This window comes from Nicotiana attenuata, unplaced genomic scaffold, assembly GCF_001879085.1.
Source record: "Nicotiana attenuata strain UT unplaced genomic scaffold, NIATTr2, whole genome shotgun sequence".
NCBI classification, from domain to species: Eukaryota; Viridiplantae; Streptophyta; class Magnoliopsida; order Solanales; family Solanaceae; genus Nicotiana; species Nicotiana attenuata.
This window is the reverse complement of record NW_017671944.1, coordinates 37087-57440: the sequence shown is the minus strand read 5'-3', so window position 1 is coordinate 57440 and position 20354 is coordinate 37087. Positions and strand designations below refer to the sequence as shown.

Below are 20354 nucleotides of genomic sequence, written 5' to 3'. Positions count from 1 at the left end.
CTAATAAATATAGCATTTTATTCAAACCTTATGACAAATGATACTTTCTTTTTCGATTTCATACTTATTTCAGCTGATTGAAAATTTAGTATGTAGTTAATAAAGATGTCCAATCAATCTTTTAATAATTTTGTAATGTGATGAAAGCATCTATAACATTTGAAGTGCCCGTTTGGACATAAAATTTGATGAAAGATTTTTCCAAAAAAATTTCACCTTTTTCGAAATCAGCGTTTGTTCATAAAATTTTCAATTTTCACTTGAAGATGCAATTTGGAAATTTTCGAAAATTTGAAAAACTACAAAAGGCTGTTTTCCAAAATTTTCACTCAAATTACTCACAAAACTTCAAAAACAACCCAAACTGAAATTATGTCCAAAACACAACTCTAAATTTCAATTACCATTTTCACTTGAAAAAATATTTCACCATTTTTTCGACTTTTACAATTCTTATATCCAAAAGCCTACTAAAACTCCAGTTATACTTAGTTTTCGAACTTTTGAATGGAAATTACAACTCATACTTTCAAACACAATTGTGTTCTAAAACTAATTGGAAAATCAAAAGAACAATTTAATGACGATTTGTCGTCTTCCTAATAGCATCCAAGTATCCAACAGATTTAAGCAAAAGCATATTCGGTGATTTTTTCACTATGCCATTTCAAACGAAAGCTGGCTTGTGATACCTTTATCACTGCAAAATCCCAATTCAGATTTTCCCCTCAAGTAAAATGTGGATTACACTCAATCAAGGTTAAGCCATAACCTAAAGAGAAAATGTACAAGTCACAAGCAAGCTACACTTTGGATATTAGCTTTGGGTCGTGGGTCGTCCTTGTGGACCGATTCAGCCCGTTTAAAAGAGATAAATCTAAAAGAGGTTACCTAGAAAAGTTAAAATTACCGCACATTATAATAAGCGGGAGACATGCAAATAATTTTTGTGAACGGTTTTTTTTCTTTCTCTTGAAACTTCCGGCCTTTATAATTCTCTTCCAACAAAGAATAAAAATGTGCAATTCTCCCAAAGAGAAACACATAGTAAGAACACGAGGCATCTAGTTTGTGAGTTAGAACTTTGGTTCCAAGAGAGGCAAAGTAGACTTGGGACAATTAACTTGGCAGCAATTACAATGATTTTCACTGCACATAACAATGTACACAATTCGCTATTTTTGCTCCGTAATTTATTTCTTTCACTACACAAAGACTGCCGCCATTTCTATCGGCACAAAGCTTACTCCCGGCAGTAAATTGAAATAACAAGTAAAATTTAACGATTCCTATAATCCAGAATAATGCTGATACAGATCTTAAATTAAGTTTTACAGCTTCTAACCAATAAGCATCAACAAAATATTAAGAATTAGACTTACAAATGAGATGTGTTGCAATTGCATAACATTCTAAAAAGAACAAACTATGGGTGTGTTTGGTATGACGGAAATCATTTTCCGAAAAATATTTTTCCATTTTCCACTGTTTGGTTGCACAAATAGTTTGAAAAATATTTTTCAAGATATCACATTTTTGTATTTTTAATTTTTAATTTTTTCGTTTTTCTGCACCCCCTCCTCCCCGCAATATTTTTTTTATTTTTTTATTTTATATTTCAGTTCTGGGTTCATTTTTCAGTTTACAAATCGAATTTAGAAGTTTATGAAATTTGTGAGTTCGGAAGGTTGTTGGTTCGAAAGTTTATGGATTCATGTTTATTGTATCTAAATTATTTATGAATACTCTCAAAAAGTTATTTTCCTTAATTTACGTACCAAACACCGGAAAATGAATAAGATTACTACTTCTTTTCTTGGAAAATATTTTCCGTTATACCAAAACACCCTATATGTGTAGATTTTCTAACAATAAAGTAAAAATTAACATCGCAGAATTGAACATTCATTCAAGATATATCATAATTCATCTTCTTAATTTGGCATCACACATAGTGGAGTCGAAACTCCTAACTAGAATACTAAAGTGCTATAGACAATTAGGAGAGCAATCAAATCCAGGCTCAACGCAAAACCTAATTAGATAAAGTAGTCGTTGCAGCTTGGAATAGTTAACTTTTTTTGAGTAATAACATATTATTTGGGAAGTTAGTTGGAATAATTGTAATATCCAACATTAATAGGTTAATTAACCCCATTGCTAAATGGCTGCCTTCAAGCAAGGCGTAGATTACGAGAACCATATTCTCCTCCATTTTGAAGATTGGGATGCAACGATTGTAGGCGAAAAGCATAGAGGTTGTGTACTCCATTGGCAAATGCCATAGCTGAGTTGTACTGTCCCTCATTTTCCACTACACCATACTTTGGATCTTCACTTTTTGTTTCCTTAATTTGATGAACCAATTAACTTTTTCGTGTTAATTAACAATCCAATAAATCAATTAAAAAAAAATAAACATATCTATTTAAAAAGATACTTACCAAATCAAGCACGAGGTTTCCATGTTGCTCTTCTAAGTTCTTCACCTATTTTTAATCACATAAAAAATCCGTTGCACTTTGTAATATATCCCCAAGCCAAATGAAAGGAAAGAAATTCAAATCAAAGATAAACTGACCTTCTTCCTGAAGGTATCTGTTTGAGTCTTGATCACGTGGTACTGCATGTAATGTAATTCATAGAAACACTTATAGTTAAGTACGTATATAATACATGTGGAAAAAGAATTTTAATTTTGTTTGCTGACAATGTAAAAATAATTACACTAAATGTAATCTGACTTACTCCTGATATGTCTTCCATCTTTTTGGATTTCAAACTCATACATAATGTATTCTTAAGTGGTTTGACTGTCTACATATTTTTACGAGAGAATTACGGCCCTTGTCACTTGGCCAAACAGCCCAACCGAAAATGACCCAGATTTGAAACTCTTACCCTATTTAGCCCATATTATACATAACTTGAAAGAAACTTTTCAGCCTTTAGCCCATTATTAAAGACACACTTTTAGGGTTTTTATTATTTTCTTCTTTCTTCATTCCAACACACCAAATTCTCTCACCGCCTCTCGCTTCTTTCTTTCTCACCCACATAGATCCATCATCCTCTCTTAACCTAGCCCCCGCTATTCCCCCTCCCCTACCCCCTACGCAGTTCTGCCATCAATGGCTCGAAGAAGGCTCTGGCTCCTACTCCGTCGTCCATGGTGGAAAGCAGAAGAATATTAAAGATTTTTGAAAGAAAAAATGAAAATACACACAGATCTGAAAATAAATAGCTCTCAAACTTGATTTGCACAAAAAAATAACCACTAATTTGGAAGATTTTGAAGTTTGAAGTACTGGTCATTATTATTATGACCTTGAAGTCTCGAATCTAAAATTGGGTGTATCTAATCTGTGCGTTGAATTCCGAATTCGTTGGCGCAAAATTGTTAACCTATTGACGAGTTGAATCATCCAATACCTTCTACTACAACTCGAGGCTTGGATAAAAAATTATAACTATGTAGCAGTTTGTATCAACACTGTATAATAGTGTATAATTGTGTATATGTATATACAAACACCTCTTATACACTATTATACATGTTTATACAAGTTAATACATTATTTACAGTAAGTGTAGTGTTGGACATTCTATGTGTTCTAGTGTAAATATTGTATAAGTGGTGTTTATATACACTTATACAATATTGTATAATTGTGTATATTTGTGTATAATGTTGTATAACTATATATTTTTTCAGTTTATAAGGATGTATATACATTGTCAGTGTGTAAGAGGTCTCTACGGAAGTTTGACACTTTATTCTTCTTTTTCGTTTATGTGTTGTATGAAAAAGATTTTGTGCGCGTTGGAGGGATTCTACAATTCATTACCAAGTTTTTATTTTTCTTTTATTCTGTTGGATTGCTTCAGCAATTGCACATAAAAGTGTTTGAATTTCTTACCTTCAGATAATATGTATTATTCAGGATTTTTGAGTTGCGTTGTGGCTGATTTGCATTTTTTATCAAATGCTTAATAATCAAAGGAAATCAAGAGAATGAAAACAACTGGTTGTATAAAGAGGGAGCAATAACCGTAGTTGATTGTGTGAAATAAGCTATCTTTCAGGAATTAGCCTATTAATTTTGGGCTATAGATTTGCAAAGTGGTATCTAGGCTATTATGTTGCAAGTCAGGTGTGTGAGTTGTATTTATGTGAAATTATCCCTTTTTTAAACTTTCTATAAAAATTTACACTTGTAGGAAAAAGAAAATATATCATGGCCCCATGCAAGGGGAGGTGCCATGGTGCATGTTATTTGCCGATGACATAGTGCTGATTGATGAGATGAGGAGCGGGGTCAAAGCGAGGCTGGAGGTCTGGAGGCAGACCCTAGAGTCTAAGGGTTTCAAGTTGAGCAGGACCAAAACGGAATACTTGGAATGTAAGTTCAGTGGCGAGACTCATGAGGCGGATGTGGATGTGAAGCTTGATACCCAAGTCATCCCGAGGAGGGGTAGTTTCAAGTATCTCGGGTCTATAATCTAGGGTAAAGGGGAGATTGAAGATGAGGTCTCCCACCGTATCGGTGCGGAGTGGATGAAATGGAGGCTCGCAGCTGGTGTTTTGTGTGATAAGAAGGTGCCACCAAGACTCAAGTGTAAGTTTTACAGAGTGGTGGTTAGACCTACTATGTTGTATGGGGCTGAGTGTTGGCCAGTCAAGAACTCCCATGTTCAGAGGATGAAAGTAGCAGAAATGACGATGCTGAGATGGATATGTGGGCATACCCGGAGAGATAAGATTAGGAACGAAGTTATTCGGGACAAAGTGGGAGTGGCTCCCGTGGAGGACAAGATGAGGGAGTTGAGGTTGAGATGGTTCGGGCACGTGGAGAGGAGGAGTACGGAAGCCCCTGTTAGGAGGTGTGAGAGGCTGGCCATGGCGGGTCTGAGAAGGGAGGACGGTCGAAGAAGTATTGGGGAGAGGTGATTAGGCAAGATATGACGCTACTTCAGCTCACTGAGGACATGATCTAGGATAGAAGGGTGTGGAGGTCAAAGATTAGGGTAGTTGGCTAGTAGGTAGTCGAGAGTTCCTCATTCTTTTTTAGTAGTATTAGTAGCTCCCTTGGTTTTTTTTTTCGTTCGCTTTGTATATCGTATGTTCCAGTTTGCTATTGTTTGATGCTATTCTCTGTTATGGTTTCGTTGTTGTTGTTGTTGTTGTTATTATAGTTGTCTTTCTCCCCTTTTCCTTGTCGTCCTTCGTCCCTCTATCTTTTCTTTCTTCTTCCTCTTTCTCCTTCGTCTTCTTCCTTTCTCTCTTTTCACCTTTTCTTGAGCCGAGGGTCTATTGGAAACAGTCTCTCTACCTCGCCAGGTAGGGGTAAGGTCTGCGTACACACTACCCTCCCCAGACCCCACTTGTGGGATTATACTGGGTATGTTGTTGTTGTTGTATTTATTTATTTTTTAACTAGGACCAAAATGCTATGCCTGTTTTTTTCATTTTTACATTACACTGTGAATTGGCCGGATCTGCATTTGGCAGAAGAGCACAACTCAATCACAGGAGGACATGTTTAAAGGATTACTTCTTAAGTTGTGAGTAATACTTTTTTTTCTTTTCAAAATGAATTTGTATGGGTCAGAATCCGACCCCACGATAATTAACGAAGCTAATCCCGTCTTAAGCTAATTCATGATTAATTAGTGGTAGGACCACTCAGAATTAACGATATTCAACCCTCATCTGATTCGATCAACAAGGCCACGACCCATCCGTCATCAAGAAGGCAAAACCCCAACGTGGTCACGGCCACTTATTGCCAGCTCACGAAGCTCACAGCTATAAATACCAAGAGAGGGAACCATATTAAGGGGGGCTCCTTCTTGGTGACTATCCAGAAAGAAGAGAAAAAACACAATGAGACCCATATTATGAGAAATCACAACACCATTGTAAGGCTCTGAACCTCTCCATGGAGAGGCAGGCCAAATCTACATTACCAATAAAGGATTTTTATGTTTCTCCTCCCAACTCTGAGTACTTATTTTCGTTTCCTTCATTTGGTCCAATGAATTATTACGTTTTGCTATGATTTTCCCGTGGTTTAATTAAATTATTTTATACTCATAAGATATGTGATAACTTTTGAGCAAACAATTTGGCGCCGTCTGTAGGGATTTCCTAGCAAAACAAAAGCAACCTAGCTCAAACAAACCAAAGCAACATGTCGGACAAGGGGAACTCGAAGATTTCAAATCAAGATCCAAGTCCTCTCTCTCTCTCTCTAATCTCGGATAGTGCAAAGAAGAAGAAGAAGCCCCTCCTAAGGGAAGATCTCTGTAAGGCATCTTCCGCATCCCTGATGCGAGCTCCGGCCAGAAACCGGCACGGAGATATCTCGAGCCGAGAGTCGCCTCAAGACGGCCTATATACCCTGGTTGGGAAGACAACGGGTAAGCCGCTCAAGGTCTCGAATCAAAACCGAGCTTCAGCAATCGATACCCACAATATTGGACTCAGGCTATGCGCCTTCGCCATCAAAATTGGCAAAGTCCAACAACAGTTGAACTGGGACTCAGGCTATGCGCCTTCGCCATCAAAATTGACAAAGTTCAACAATAGTTGAACTGGGACTCAGGCTATGCGCCTTCGCCATTAAATCAAGGCTATGCGCCTTCGCCATTAAATCAAGGCTATGCGCCTTCGCCAATAAGTTCAACTACGGTTGAACTGGGACTCAGGCTATGCGCCTTCGCCATTAAATCAAGGCTATGCGCCTTCGCCAATAAGTTCAACTACGGTTGAACTAGGACTCAGGCTATGCGCCTTCGCCAGTAAATCAAGGCTATGCGCCTTCGCCAAGAAGTTCAACTACGGTTAAACCAAGACTCAGGCTATGCGCCTTCGCCATCAAAATTGGCAAAGTTCAACAACAGTTGAACTGGGACTCAGGCTATGCGCCTTCGCCATCAAAATTGGCAAAGTTCAACAACAGTTGAACTGGGACTTAGGCTATGCGCCTTCACCATCAAAATTGACAAAGTTCAACAATAGTTGAACTGGGACTCAGGCTATGCGCCTTCGCCATTAAATCAAGGCTATGCGCCTTCGCCAATAAGTTCAACTACGGTTGAATCAAGACTCAGGCTATGCGCATTCGCCAGTAAATCAAGGCTATGCGCCTTCGCCAAGAAGTTCAACTACGGTTAAACCAAGACTCAGGCTATGCGCCTTCGTCATCAAATCAAGGCTATGCGCCTTCGCCAATAAGTTCAACTACGGTTGAACCAAGACTCAGGCTATACGCCTTCGCCGTTAAATCAAGCCTATGCGCCTTCGCTAGTAAGTTTAGCTACGATCGAACCAAGACTCAGGCTACGCGCCTTCACCATCAAATCCAACGAGTTCGACCTCGCTTGAACCATAAGGCTAGACGCCTTCTTCCTCAAATCTAACAAGTTCAACCACAGTTGAACCAGGACTCGGACCAAGCGCCTTCATCATTGAACTCAGCAAAACCCAACCTCCAACGAATCGAGGCGCAGGTCAGGCACCCTCGCCATTCAAGTAAGTATTCCCAGCTCAAACTAAAATTAGGAACACGTAAAGTCCGGCCCCGGTCAAACTACAAGGCCGCATTTTTTATCATCACGGTCGGTAGTTCGACCGCGCCCAAACTGGGACTAAGGCTAAAGGCTAAGTGCCGCTATCGCCAAGCAATGGCTCCGACTCACTCACCCCGAGTCGAAGAAGAAAAGTCGTCAACAATCAAAAACTAACATGCCTACCATAGTCAAACTCAAAGGTAAATCACCCCTTCGAACGCATGCAAAGAAAAATCTAAAGGGGAAAAAGGGGAGGTACAAAACAGATACAAGGCAAATAACGGAAAGGAGATCTCATTTATCCACGAAATTAATTGCGGGTAATCCCCGCTTACACCCGGCCAAGGCCGATCAATACAAGGAAAGAGAAAAGAAAAACAAGAAACACCTAAACGCCAAACGGCGAACAAGACAAGAAAAAATGCATAACATCTTTTTACTCGGCGCCATCCACGCCACCATCTGCACCAGCGTCAACCTCTGGCGTCGCCGCGTCAAAACCACAGTCGGTACGGGCCTCACGAGCCTTTTGACGCGCTCCCTCGAAAGAAGCTTCGGTCACGATGCCGGCCTCCCACAAATGCTTATATACATCACGTTGGGCCTCGGCAAAGACCCAAAGTTCGCGAGCCTGGCTGGAAGAAGCGGCTTGGTCCCGTAGGCGCTGATTCCCGGTCCGCCATGACTTGGGCGTCCTGCTCATAGACACCGATCCGCTCCTCGAGACTCGCTTCTCTAAAGGCCGCAGAAGCCCTCTCCAACGCCCGTTGGGACTCGTGCACGCGGATAGCTTCCTTCAACGCCCCAGCCCTCGCCGAGGCATCCCTCGCCTGAAGCTTCAATACCGCGACTTCACCCTCCAATGCAGTCACTTTCCCGCTCCATGCCGCAGCGGCCTCCGCCGCCTTAGTCTGGCCCTGGCGCTCACACTCAGCTGCAGCCCTCCTCCCCGCCTCGAGCTCCTCATCCTTCCGACGGAGCTGCTCCTCGAGAGCACTCGCTCTGCCAAGCGCTTGCTGCATCTGAAGCTCCCGCCTCGCCAGTTCCTCGACCAAGGTCTGACTACGGGGATCATTCCTCAAGCGCACGCGCATCTCTCGGCACCGATCTCGGTAGCGGCGGTACTTCTCCAGCGCCCGCAAAAATATCCCCGAGCGGACGTTGGCTCGACGGATGCTCTCCACCTCCAACAAATAAGACTGCAAAGCAAAGACAACGATTAAGATAAAGAACAAACTAAGACGAAGAAGAAGCGAACCGACGTTATATTACATACCCTCAAGCCCATCACGGCCACTTCATTCATCAGTCCGACATTCGAAACGCCCCTCAACGACGCATTCTCGGCCTCCGAGCATAGCAGCTCGAACTGCGGCACCAAGCTTTCCCCTTGGAGCAATAAGTTCAACTCTGTGGGAACCTCGATGAAGCGAGATCGCCCCTCTGCGCGCACCACTAAATTGGTGAAGCCTTCCCGGAACATACGGACGTCGTCGGGGTCCAAGTCGGATTCGGACTCGTACTCATCTTCTACAGCATCCCTTCCTCCTTCCGCCACCAGCGAGGTGGAACCACCGGCCGTAGCCACCAAAGGAGTGCTTAACTCACCAACATTAGCAGCCGCTGAGGAACTACCTCCCGTCTCAGCGACTTGAACCACCAACTGAGTCGCCGAAGCGACAGTATCACCATGGCCTAAGCCAGCCGGGGCAACCCCCATTGTCTGTCCGCCCTCAAGGGCAGGCACCGCGACCGCACTCCTCTCCGCATCCGTCGGAGGAGAGTCCAAATTAATTACCACAGGAGGAGCCGGCGTGAACACGACCCTACGCCTTATCAATGGCCTCTGCTCCTCCCCATCTGATGACGATTTCGCTCTAGGGCGCACAACCCCTGATGGCCCCTCGTCCCGAAGTGCGGCCCGTGCTGGAGAAGGAACCGCTGAAGATTCAACTGATGCCGCCCTCGGTATTGGGCGCGACACCGGCGCCGCAGTAAGTCGAGCAATTGCACCCGGCCGACGGAAGGCCAATTGAGGGGCCCTGACGCGGCGTGCCCTCCCTGATCACAGAAAAACAAAGTTGATGAATAGAGTTGAAACAAAGCGGAACAGAAGAAGAAATCAATTTTTTACCTGCCACAGGCCTACGGCCATGCCTCTCCCAGAAAGACGCCCATGTGCGTATACCCACCGTATGGGGGAGCACGGCCTCAACCCACTCACGAATTCCAGCCAAGGGAGCCCGCGGCAACTTTTCGGCTACAAAATTGATACGAGTTAACGTTTATGAGCACAAGATGTAAGGAGGGGCAAAAAAAAGGGAATTCGACGATTAAGGAACTTACGTGCATGATTCCAAGCCTCTGGGAACCCAGTAGAGCACGCCACTAAATGTTCAGTCCTGATGTACAAGAAGTGCTTGAAAGGGCGAGGGTCGACCTCATCATCCAGTTTCACAGTCAGGCCCCTCGTCCTGCGAGGGCACGCTCGAATCATGGTACCACGAACTCTCTGTGGAGCGTAGAGGCTAAGCACATGCTGCAGCGTGACCTCCCTACCGGCCAGTTCTGCATATTTGATAAGCATTGCTAATAATTTGTAAAGAGAAGGAGCAAGCTGACCCGGGCATACCCCGTAATAACGACAGAAATCAACCACTAGCATTGGGAGCGGGAGCTTAAACCCCAACTTGAAGGGATAGACGTAAAAGACGCAGTATCCCCTGCGGTCGGTGTGGACCCTCTCCTCGCTTCTAGCGAGAACGACGTCAGCATAGCTGGGGATGACCCCCTGTCCCCGTAGTTGGGACATCCCAATCTCCCCCATTAACGGGGTTTCATCCACCTGATCCTCCCCACCATCGGCAGTGAAATCAGTCATCAGGCCTCCGGGCAGAGATACTATCTCGTCAACCGATGGAGCTTCATCGGTCTCCACCAGTTCTGCACCATCCATTGCCGGAGATGACCCTTCAGTCACCGGAGAGTTAACCGGAAGATCCGTCGGAAGAACGTTTTGGGGAGAACTGCCTGCCATTGTTGATTCAATAACGAGAAAGAAACAAAGTTTGAGGGACAAAGACGGAAGTTATATCAATCGAAGAACAAAGATGAAGGTGAATTAGCAGGAAGAAAAGCTTCTTCAGAATCTCTCAGACAAACAATGAGAATATAAAAAATGAATGGGTCAGCCCTTATTTATAAGCAACACAAGCGGCTTTCACAAGCCCCAATAGCCTTCATTAACTACATGACCAACCGCAAACCGATTCGGTTCTGCAGAAACGCGTGTCGTTATGACAGGCTCCGGCTTTTCCGTCACCAACCGGCGTCTCACCTACGAAACGGTTGCAACGACCCATGAACGCCGAGAAGATGTTCCGTGCGCCTTCAGAACGACGGACGTCGCCAAACACGTATCCAGCGTACCCCTACTCCCTTCGGGTTCACAACATATGACCCGTCCACCATGGTCGACGGTTATGCTCCCAAACAAACGTAAGGATCAGAGCACAACAAAGCTCGACCTCACTCGAATTAAGTTAAAGGGTCAAGCGCCCTCGCCAAGGACGAGAGTTCGACCTCGATCGAATGACGACTTGATATCACAATAACAAAATACTAACAATCTACAAGGCTAAGGGCCATCGCCAAAGGAAATTCGGCCTCGACCGAAGCGACGGTCGACCTCCCTATTCGAGTTTTTCAAACTACAGTCGATGAAATCCACTCATTGAGCTCGGCCAGGGCACGACCTCAATAAGCGGAGGGACTAACTGTATGGGTCAGAATCCAACCCCACGATAATTAACGAAGCTAATCCCGTCTTAAGCTAATTCATGATTAATTAGTGGTACGACCACTCAGAATTAACGATATTCAACCCTCATCTGATTCGATCAACAAGGCCACGATCCATCCGTCATCAAGAAGGCAAAACCCCAACGTGGTCACGGCTACTTATTGCCAGCTCACAGCTATAAATACCAAGAGAGGGAACCATATTAAGGGGGGTTCCTTCTTGGTCACTATCCAGAAAGAAGAGAAAAAACACAATGAGACCCATATTATGAGAAAGCAGAACACCATTGTAAGGCTCTGAACCTCTCCATGGAGAGGCAGGCCAAATCTACATTACCAATAAAGGATTTTAATGTTTCTCCTCCCAACTCTGAGTACTTATTTTCGTTTCCTTCATTTGGTCCAATGAATTATTACGTTTTGCTATGATTTTCCCGTGGTTTAATTAAATTGTTTTATACTCATAAGATATGTGATAACTTTTGAGCAAACAGAATTCATAATAATTTTTTAAAACTAATTCATTCAATTATATTCTTCATGAGTGATTTTTGCTTGAGAATGTTGAGCACTTATCCGTTATCGAGACTCAAAATAAAGTGAATTTTGACTAATATTACACCATTTCACATTTTGATAAAAGGTAACTGCTCGTGTAAGTCCATTTAGCTTCAGATATGGATCAAATCTATTCTTGATAAAGATAAGCAAGGCAGAGGCAGAGGCAGAGGCGGATGCAATATATTGACACCGGGTTCAACTGAATTCAGTAGCATATAATAATGCCTCCAAAATGCAAGAGTAAAGGTAAAAATCATAACCTTTCTTTCACGTATCTCAGCTAGAGATTCGGAGATGTTTTCCTGCAAGAGGCACAACTCCTGCAAATTGAGGCCGCTCATGTCTTCCCCTGTTCTCTGCCTATGAACGAACAGACAAGACCATCATTCATTTCATTATTACATACACGTTTTAAAGTTTTATGCATTACATAATCAGATCCGTTCGTTATAATTACAAGACGAAAAAAATTAGAAACATTAAGTAAAGTTTAGTCCTCATAACTAATTTGTTATCCTATATATGTTAAACTACACTAATAAGCAGTATAAAAAATCTTCACGCTATCAGTATATATAGCTTAAATCTTTATTCCAAAAGGTTATAATATTGATACAACCCATTAGTCATTCTTGAATTTCTCAAAAACAGAAAATACAAACCTGCTAATCAAAATCACACAAAAAATTATCGAACTACATATTACTCCTAGTACCATATGCATGCCTTACCTTATCTCTCTTCTTAGCTTGTTATTGATCTCTTTCAATCTCTTCAAGTTTTCTTGCATTTTCTGCACACATTGAAAGAACAAAGCGATTTTGCAGGTAAAATTACATGGTAAATCATTCCTAATATAGTACTAGCAGTCATTACGTTAAACCACATAATGGAAAAACTAGAGTTTAGGAAATTATTACCTCGTAGTGAGGGCTCCAAATATCAACCCCAAGTGTCCTCTGATATTGATCAATCATCTTTTTTTGCCTGATTAACACACAGAACAAGTTGGAAAGAAAGAAAGAAACAAAATATACTACGTTTCTTTTTTTGTGTGTAAAAGACATACGTAGTGTTGGGGCTGGTGTATTCATGGAATTTCCTGGTGCTGGAGAGCATGAGGAGTGAGATCTTAGCATCACAAAGAACAGTAAGCTCTTTAGCTTTCTTGATAATACCATTTCTTCTCTTGGAGTAAGTGACTTGCCTGTTTGTTGAATTCTCTATCTTCTTTATCTCAATCTTTCCACGACCCATGATCTCTTCTTCTCTTCTGTAATGAAAGAAACACAGAAAGTAGCTAGCCTCATGATCTGTCTGTCCTGTGATGAAGTTAAAGAAGAAACAGAAAACGAGAGTTAGTAGCGAAACTATATCGGGAAAAAGAAAGTTAAAGTGTAGTAGCTGCACTAGTAGGAGCTTTTGCTAATTTTGTGAAAGTCTTTTGTGGCTCTCATGATGACTTCTGTTTAACGTGTGATGTCCGGTTCTTTGACCATGACAACTCCCTGTTCAGCATTATGGCGTTTGTTTGGAGTTAGTAAACTTTAAGGTTGTAATTTCGGCTTTTTAAATTTTTTTATTTAAATAATGTATAAGGATTTTGTTATATTAAGCCGTCTTTCAAAAACAGTCTCTCTACCTTCACAAGGTAGGGGTAAGGACTACGTACTCGTTACGCCCCTAACTTAAAGTTGTGATGGCTTTAGAAGTGCTAGAGAACCAAACACAAGAATAAGAGATTATGTTATGCTATTATTTAGGTTCAGTAATTAGGTAAAAAAACAAAAAGATATTGCTTTTTAATATTACGAATAAGTACTAAATCAACAGAACAGTGACTAACCATCAAGCTTTGCCTCGACCATTCTCTGATACTGCCACATTCATTAGTTGACCGAGATCACGAATTTTGAGTTACAGCACTACATAATCACTGCCTCGAACTCTTCAGTTACATGCATGAAGTCCATGGTTTTGATTTAGAAAGGTCACACAGTGAAGTGATTCCTATAAACTGACATTGACGAGATAATGAAAAAGTATGCACTGCTCCCGGTACAGATTAATAAATAATCCAAACTGGTTCAAATAAGTAATTTTCAACCAAACGGCCTTCAAATTTCTCCAAATTTGCCCAAGAAGTTAAAGACCCGTTTGGCTATAGATTTTGTCAAAATATATTTGAGTTTTTTTGGCAAATAAATATTTGCTCATAAATTTTATCCATATTTTGACAAATTCCCAAAATCCAAAACCCAAATCCCAAAACCAGAGCTGGTTTTCGCCCAAAATATTAATATTATACTTTTTAAAAATTACCCCAAACTTTTGTATTTTATAAAAAAGCTCACCATTTATTATTTTGTAACAATCTTGCTTCGTCTTCTCGGTCATCTGATAGTGTATTATGTAATTCATTATGAAAATGATAATTTTGTACCAAATTTATTTATGTTCAGGACTATGGTTTGCAATAATATAATGAATGTTATTGATGAAGGTATTGTTGAGTATTTGTGATAGTTTTTAGAACTTGTGGGTATAAGTCATGTTTCATGTTTTTTCAGAAAAAAAGTGAAATATGTTTTGAAAACTAATGTCCAAACATTTTTTATCTTCAACAAACTTCACCCAAATCAAATTTTTCAAAACAAATTTAAAAATTTATGACCAAACGCTAGCTAATTATCGTTTACTGAAATATTTAGAAGTCATTGTGGTTTGGAAATATATAGTCGAAACCATAATCTGATATCAACATATATGAACAAATAGAAAAACCACCACTTTACAAATTTATATATATATATATGCTTTCGTTTGGCTATAGATTTATCATTATTTTCTCAAATAAAAATTGAAAACATTGTTTGTTTATGAAATATGATCATATTTTTGGGGAAACAATTTCAAAAATTTCCAAGTTACCAAAAACTGGTTTAGGGCAGTTTTTGGGTAAAATTTTTTCTTCCACTCACAAAACTTCAACTTTTCTTCAAATAAATGCAGACAATTTCAACTTTCAAAAATTATTTTTCAACACAATTTCAATTTTTTTTTTTTAAATTTCAATCAAATCTATATTGTTACGCTAACTATATATGTCAACCGCAAGACGTATATATACTACAATATCTCCACTTAGAGAATTTTTTGGTCTGGGAACTTAAAAGGAAAAACGTCATTTCCAACGTAAATTTATAGATAAATAATGATAAAGAAGGTAATATGTTATAAAACAATAAAAGAAGAAGAAGAGTATTACATAGAAAAGTAGAGAGAAAATTATTATTGATTGGGGATGAATTACAATGGAATAAAACTCTTCTATTTATAGGAGAAAAATAACTTAGCCACCACATAAAATCTCTCTAACATATAGACATTTACCCCACACTTAAACCATTGCTCGTCCTCGAGCAATCAAACTGCACTTCACATAGAGACGACCTTCTTATCGGACCACTTTCCTAACACATCATGCCAATAATATTTAAAACAGACTGAGCACCATATCATAACATCCTCGCATCAAGACTCAACTCAAAAGGACCACGCATTTTTCACATCCTGCTCACTTACTCTAACATAGAGGTCAAAGATTTCACCTTACCATCATAAATCATGTGCCCTCACACAAACAATAGAGAGTAGTTCCACACACAATAAAATTCAGGAACAAATAGGAACTCAAAATAGACAAAATTAACTCACTCTCAGAAATAAAATTCATGCGCCACAGAGAATGTATGATAGGCTTGCCCGTAGTGTAATACTTTACTAATTGAGTTCATTCAGTCAAGGATAAAGTAGGACTTAATTTGGCTGTAATGTAGGCTGCGAGACGGGCATGATAGATTTGGATATAGTGGCTACACCTCCCTAAGCACTTTAATACATATACATTAACAATTCAAACCCCACACTTGTGTTGAACCAAACACCAACCTTCATACATAATTGCATCAAGCTCCCAATATCTGTACGTACGAACAAGATGAGAACTACCACTAGCATGAAATCCATTTTTTTTTCTTTTCTAAGTTCTGATTTTTTTTTCTTTTCAAGCAAACTCGTTTTTTTCAATTCTTTACATGTGGCTCTCACCATTTTTTTCAACAGTGCACCTTTCTCCTCTTTCTAGAGTTTCACTCAAAAATTCGACCATACGTCACTTAGCTTTTACAAGCTCCTAAAAAATTCAAGTGCTCACGAGATGTAAAAGGTTCAAACAGATAGACAATTCAAATAAAGGGTCAAGCCTGTAGTGTGGTTGCCAAAAGATTAGGATTACAAGCTCAAAGGGGCTAACTAAGATACACATTCATTAGGTGGGCAAAAGCATATATGTGGCTCAACAAAGAAAATGACTATATCACTTCCTAGACTGAACAAAACTACTATTTTGCTTTACAAATACATCGGGCAAGTTCTAGACATCACAGACAAAATATCAACAAAAGCCTCACTCACACATTAGCACATAACTCACTTAGGATCGAATCTTTTCCGACTCTAGTCAAAGTAGTTAACAAAAGTCACAATCAACCAATTTAAGGCATTTATCTAAGAGTCAAGAGTTGAGCCTAGGAGTCACAGCTAAGACACTCACCACTCTTAAGGAACAACAAAGTCAAGAAAAGTTATCTCCATTTAGAACCATAGCACGAGACTTCATTAATCCCATAGAAAAAACTAAGTACACCCGGTTCAAGTAAAAACCCTTGGAAAAGAACCGCGACACAAAGAAAAACCAAGGGAAAATTGTTATACTACCTAAGAAAAAAATATTAAAAAAAAAAAAACAAAAGACATATTTTTGGATTAGCAGAATTTTTTTTATTTTGTTTGTATTTTTGTTCGACTTTAATCCCTCAAAAAGACAGTCGAGAAAATCCATCGTTGGGAAAAGTTAATTTTTTTTTCAACTAATACTAAAGGGAAAAAAAAAACACAATCATACATATACATATTTACACTCCCCACTCCACACTTTAAATTGTGGCATGTACCCATGACACACAAATAAAAAGCAAGAGGTAAGAGAAACTTCCCCGATTCATCTAGTCGGGGTCTGAATTGAAGTCGGGATCTCCTTTGCACGCCCGACCCAGTGCACACATCCATACTGAGAGCTTCTTTTCCACCTTCTTTGGGTACACCCCACACTTATCAGTTTTACTCTCTCCGAGTTGCTCCTTTAGGGACCCCCTTTCTCCTTCCATCTTGAAGATCAGCCTTTCATCTCCCACTCTGAGCATGAGTTGCCTTTCCTGAATATCAAGAATTGCTCTGCCCATAGCCAAGAAGGGTCTTCCTAAAATCAGAGGGACCTCCTTATTCTGCTCCATGTTCACCACAATAAAGTCCACTGGGAACACAAATTTGTCTACCCAAACTAGCACATCTTCCACTATTCCTTCAGATATGACTGTGGTCTGATCCGCCAGCTGCAAGGACACATGTATCAACCTGATTTCTCCAATATCTCCCTCTAATTTCCTGAAAATGGACAAAGACATAAGATTTATAGAAGCACTTGAATCACACAAATATTTTTGAAATTTAGTACTTCCTAATAAGCAAGGTATAGTAAAATTCCCTGGATCTCTGTATTTTTTAGGGAGCTTATTTTGCAAAATGGCACTACAATGCTCTGTCAGCTTGACAACCGATGTCTCTTCAACTTTCTGCTTCTTGAACAATATCTTCTTCATGAATTTAGCATAAGACGACATTTGTGAAAGCACCTCTATGAAAGGTATATGCACATGCACCTGCTTGAACACTTGTAGAAAGCGCTCGAATTGTTTGTCTAACTTCTCTCTTCTTTGCTTCTGGGAGAAAGGTAGAGCATGCATGTATTTACTCTCTTTAGTCTCATTATTTGTTGCATTATCATCTTCTTTTTTCTTGAGATCTAGTCTTCCCTTTCTTCTTCAGACCATCATCTACCATTACTTCACCTTCTTGAATGTTGCTATTTTTCTGCTCCTCCACAATCTCTACCTGTCCTTCAATCAACTCATGTTTTTGTTTAGCCTTGGGATCCTCCAATACGTGCCCACTCCTCAAAGACACTACATTTAATTTCTCTTTTGGATTTCTTTCAGTGCCCAACAGGGAGAGTTCCTGGAACCCTCTCAGACAATAGATTAGCTAGTTGCCCAACCTATCTTTCCAAGTTTTGAAAAGCCGTGCCCAGTTCTTTGATAGTTTCTCCATCTTCTCGTATAGCTGCGCTATGGGGGTCAAGCCTCTCATCTGTCTTAATAATAAAGGCCTTCATCAGATCTTCCAAGCTAGACTGATGAGACTATAGAGGCTGATATTGCTGTCTGTGCTGATTTTGAAAACCTTGAGCTCCTTGTCCCTGGGGTCTAGAGTTATTTTGGTGCCATGAGTTCAAGCTACCACTTGGTGAGTTCCAATAAAAGTTTGGGTGCCTCTGTCCCATAGAATTAAAATTGTTACCACTCTGGTAGTTGCCTCTGCCAAAGCTTCCCACATCATTTACCACTTCATATGTAGCTAAGTCCTGACACTAATGTGTTGGATGACCCATTCCACAGAAATCACAAACTCGTGATGGTTGGCTCTAGACCTTGGCTAAGGTCAACTTTCTTATCTCTTTGGCCATGGCGTCTAGCTAGGCTTGCATTACTGTGTTAGAATATACTTTATGAACCCTACCTGGTTTTCTTTTATCATTACTCTCAGTAGGCCACTGGTTAGCATCTTCAGGGAGCTCATCAAGAATTGCCACAATCTCCTCAGGAGTCTTTTTCATTAAATAACTTCTGACTGCAGTGTTCAGAGTTCGTCGTGAAGGAGATGTTAGTCCATCCCAAAATTCCCGGAGTTGCATCCACAATTCAATCTCATTATGCTGACACTTTCTCACTATCTCCTTGAATCTTTCCCAAGCCTCGAAAACTGTTTCAGTGTCCGTCTGACAGAAGTTGTGAATTTCTATGATGACCTAGCCGGTCATTTTGAGAGTATTAGCCCCGATACCTTATTTACGGCTTCTCCCGTATCTTTTCTGCTTATGTGTCTTGCCGGTAGGTAATTTTTTTGGTTTCGGAGTGATTTGGGACACTTAGTCCCTAAAATGGAAACTTAAGTTCTGGAATTTTGATCGTAGTTGGACCTGTGTGAAGACCACTCCAGAATGGAGTTTCGTCAGTTTCTTTAGCTTTGTTGGGTGATTTTGGACTTAGGAGCGTGTCCAGATTGTGAATTGGAGGTCTATAGCTGAATTAGACTTGAAATAGCAAAAGCTGAATTTTTGGGAAGTTTGACCGGGAGTGGACTTTTTGATATCAGGGTCGAATTCCGATTCGAAAAGTTGGAATAGGTCCGCAATGTCAATTATGACTTATGTGCAAAATTTGAGGTCAATCGGACCTGTTTTGATAGGTTCTGGCATCGGTTGTTGAAGTTTGAAGTATCAAGTTCATTAAGTTTGATTTGGAGTGCGATTCGTGTTTTCTAGCGTTGTTTGATATGATTTGAAGGTTCGACTAAGTTCTTGTGATGTTTTAGGACTTGTTGGTATGTTTGGTTGAGGTCCCGGGGGGCCTCGAGTGGATTCCGGATGGTTAACGGACTAGAATTGGACTTAGTGTTATAGCTGAAGCATCACCTATTGCTGGAGTCTGGTTTCCTTCTATGCGTTTGTGAAGATTCTCCCGCATTCGTGTAGAGGAAGTTGGAGTGATGCTGAAGTTAAGCCTTCGCGTTCGTGATGTATGTCCCGCGTTCGCGAAGCACGGTGACCTTTGGCCTACGCGTTCGCGATTGAGTCCTCGCGTTCGCGTAGAGAAAGGGACAAATGGTCACCAGGCAACTGGCTTACGCGAATGCGTAGAGGTGAACGCGTTGTCACTCACATTCGCGAAGGAGGAATTTCTTTTCAGTTTATTCAAAGCGAACGTGAGAGTGAGGCCGCGTTCACGAAGAAGGGATCACTGGGCAATTATAAACATTTCTAAACGAGAGTTTAGCCATTTTTATCAAAACTTGACATAGAGAGCTCGGATTTGGACGAGATTTTGAGGGATTTTCAGAGACATCGATTGGGTAATAATTTTTCACTTCTTTTTGGTTATATCCCACTAATCTATCATTAATTTCATCATTTAATCAAGGATTTGGGTTAAGAAAATTGAGGAAAAAGTGGGAAAGTTCTTCAACCAAATTTTTGGATTTTGATTGAGATTTTGACGTCGGATTTGAGTAATTTTGGTACGAGTGAACTCGTGGTTGAATGTGTGTTCTTATTTTGTGACTTTTACCGTGACGAGGGTCCGGGTCGAATTTTCGGGGCGATTTTCTAATTTATTGCTAAAGCATTGATTTCATTAATTAGATTGGTTCTTATAGTTATATTTATGCTATGTAATTGCTTT

At 40.3% G+C, this 20354-nt stretch overlaps 2 protein-coding genes across 2 annotated transcripts; both read right to left on the bottom strand.

Moving 5' to 3' along the window:
* Positions 1-1889: 1889 nt before the first annotated feature.
* LOC109210982 (floral homeotic protein DEFICIENS-like) lies at positions 1890-13298 on the bottom strand. Its single transcript, XM_019374464.1, has 7 exons — positions 13007-13298; positions 12858-12924; positions 12669-12730; positions 12198-12297; positions 2582-2623; positions 2445-2489; positions 1890-2348 (listed from the first exon to the last, which is right to left on the bottom strand). Exons 1-7 carry the CDS (start codon positions 13192-13194, stop codon positions 2175-2177), a joined length of 678 nt encoding a protein of 225 aa, XP_019230009.1. The 5' UTR covers positions 13195-13298; the 3' UTR covers positions 1890-2174.
* A 3705-nt stretch (positions 13299-17003) lies between these two features.
* On the bottom strand, positions 17004-17801 carry LOC109210978. Its single transcript, XM_019374461.1, has one exon. The coding sequence runs from the start codon at positions 17799-17801 to the stop codon at positions 17004-17006; it is 798 nt and encodes a 265-aa protein (XP_019230006.1).
* Between the last annotated feature and the right edge of the window lie 2553 nt (positions 17802-20354).

Bases quoted from the DNA above. Each gene is read 5' to 3' on its own strand.
- LOC109210982 (XM_019374464.1), bottom strand. From the start codon at position 13,194: ATGGGTCGTGGAAAGATTGAGATAAAGAAGATAGAGAATTCAACAAAC. The intron at 12,731-12,857 runs GTAATAATTTCC...CAATGTGTGCAG, and splicing joins TTTGGAGCCCTCACTACGAG to AAAATGCAAGAAAACTTGAA. The intron at 12,298-12,668 runs GTAAGGCATGCA...GTTCGTTCATAG, and splicing joins AAGCTAAGAAGAGAGATAAG to GCAGAGAACAGGGGAAGACA.
- LOC109210978 (XM_019374461.1), bottom strand. From the start codon at position 17,801: ATGCATGCTCTACCTTTCTCCCAGAAGCAAAGAAGAGAGAAGTTAGAC.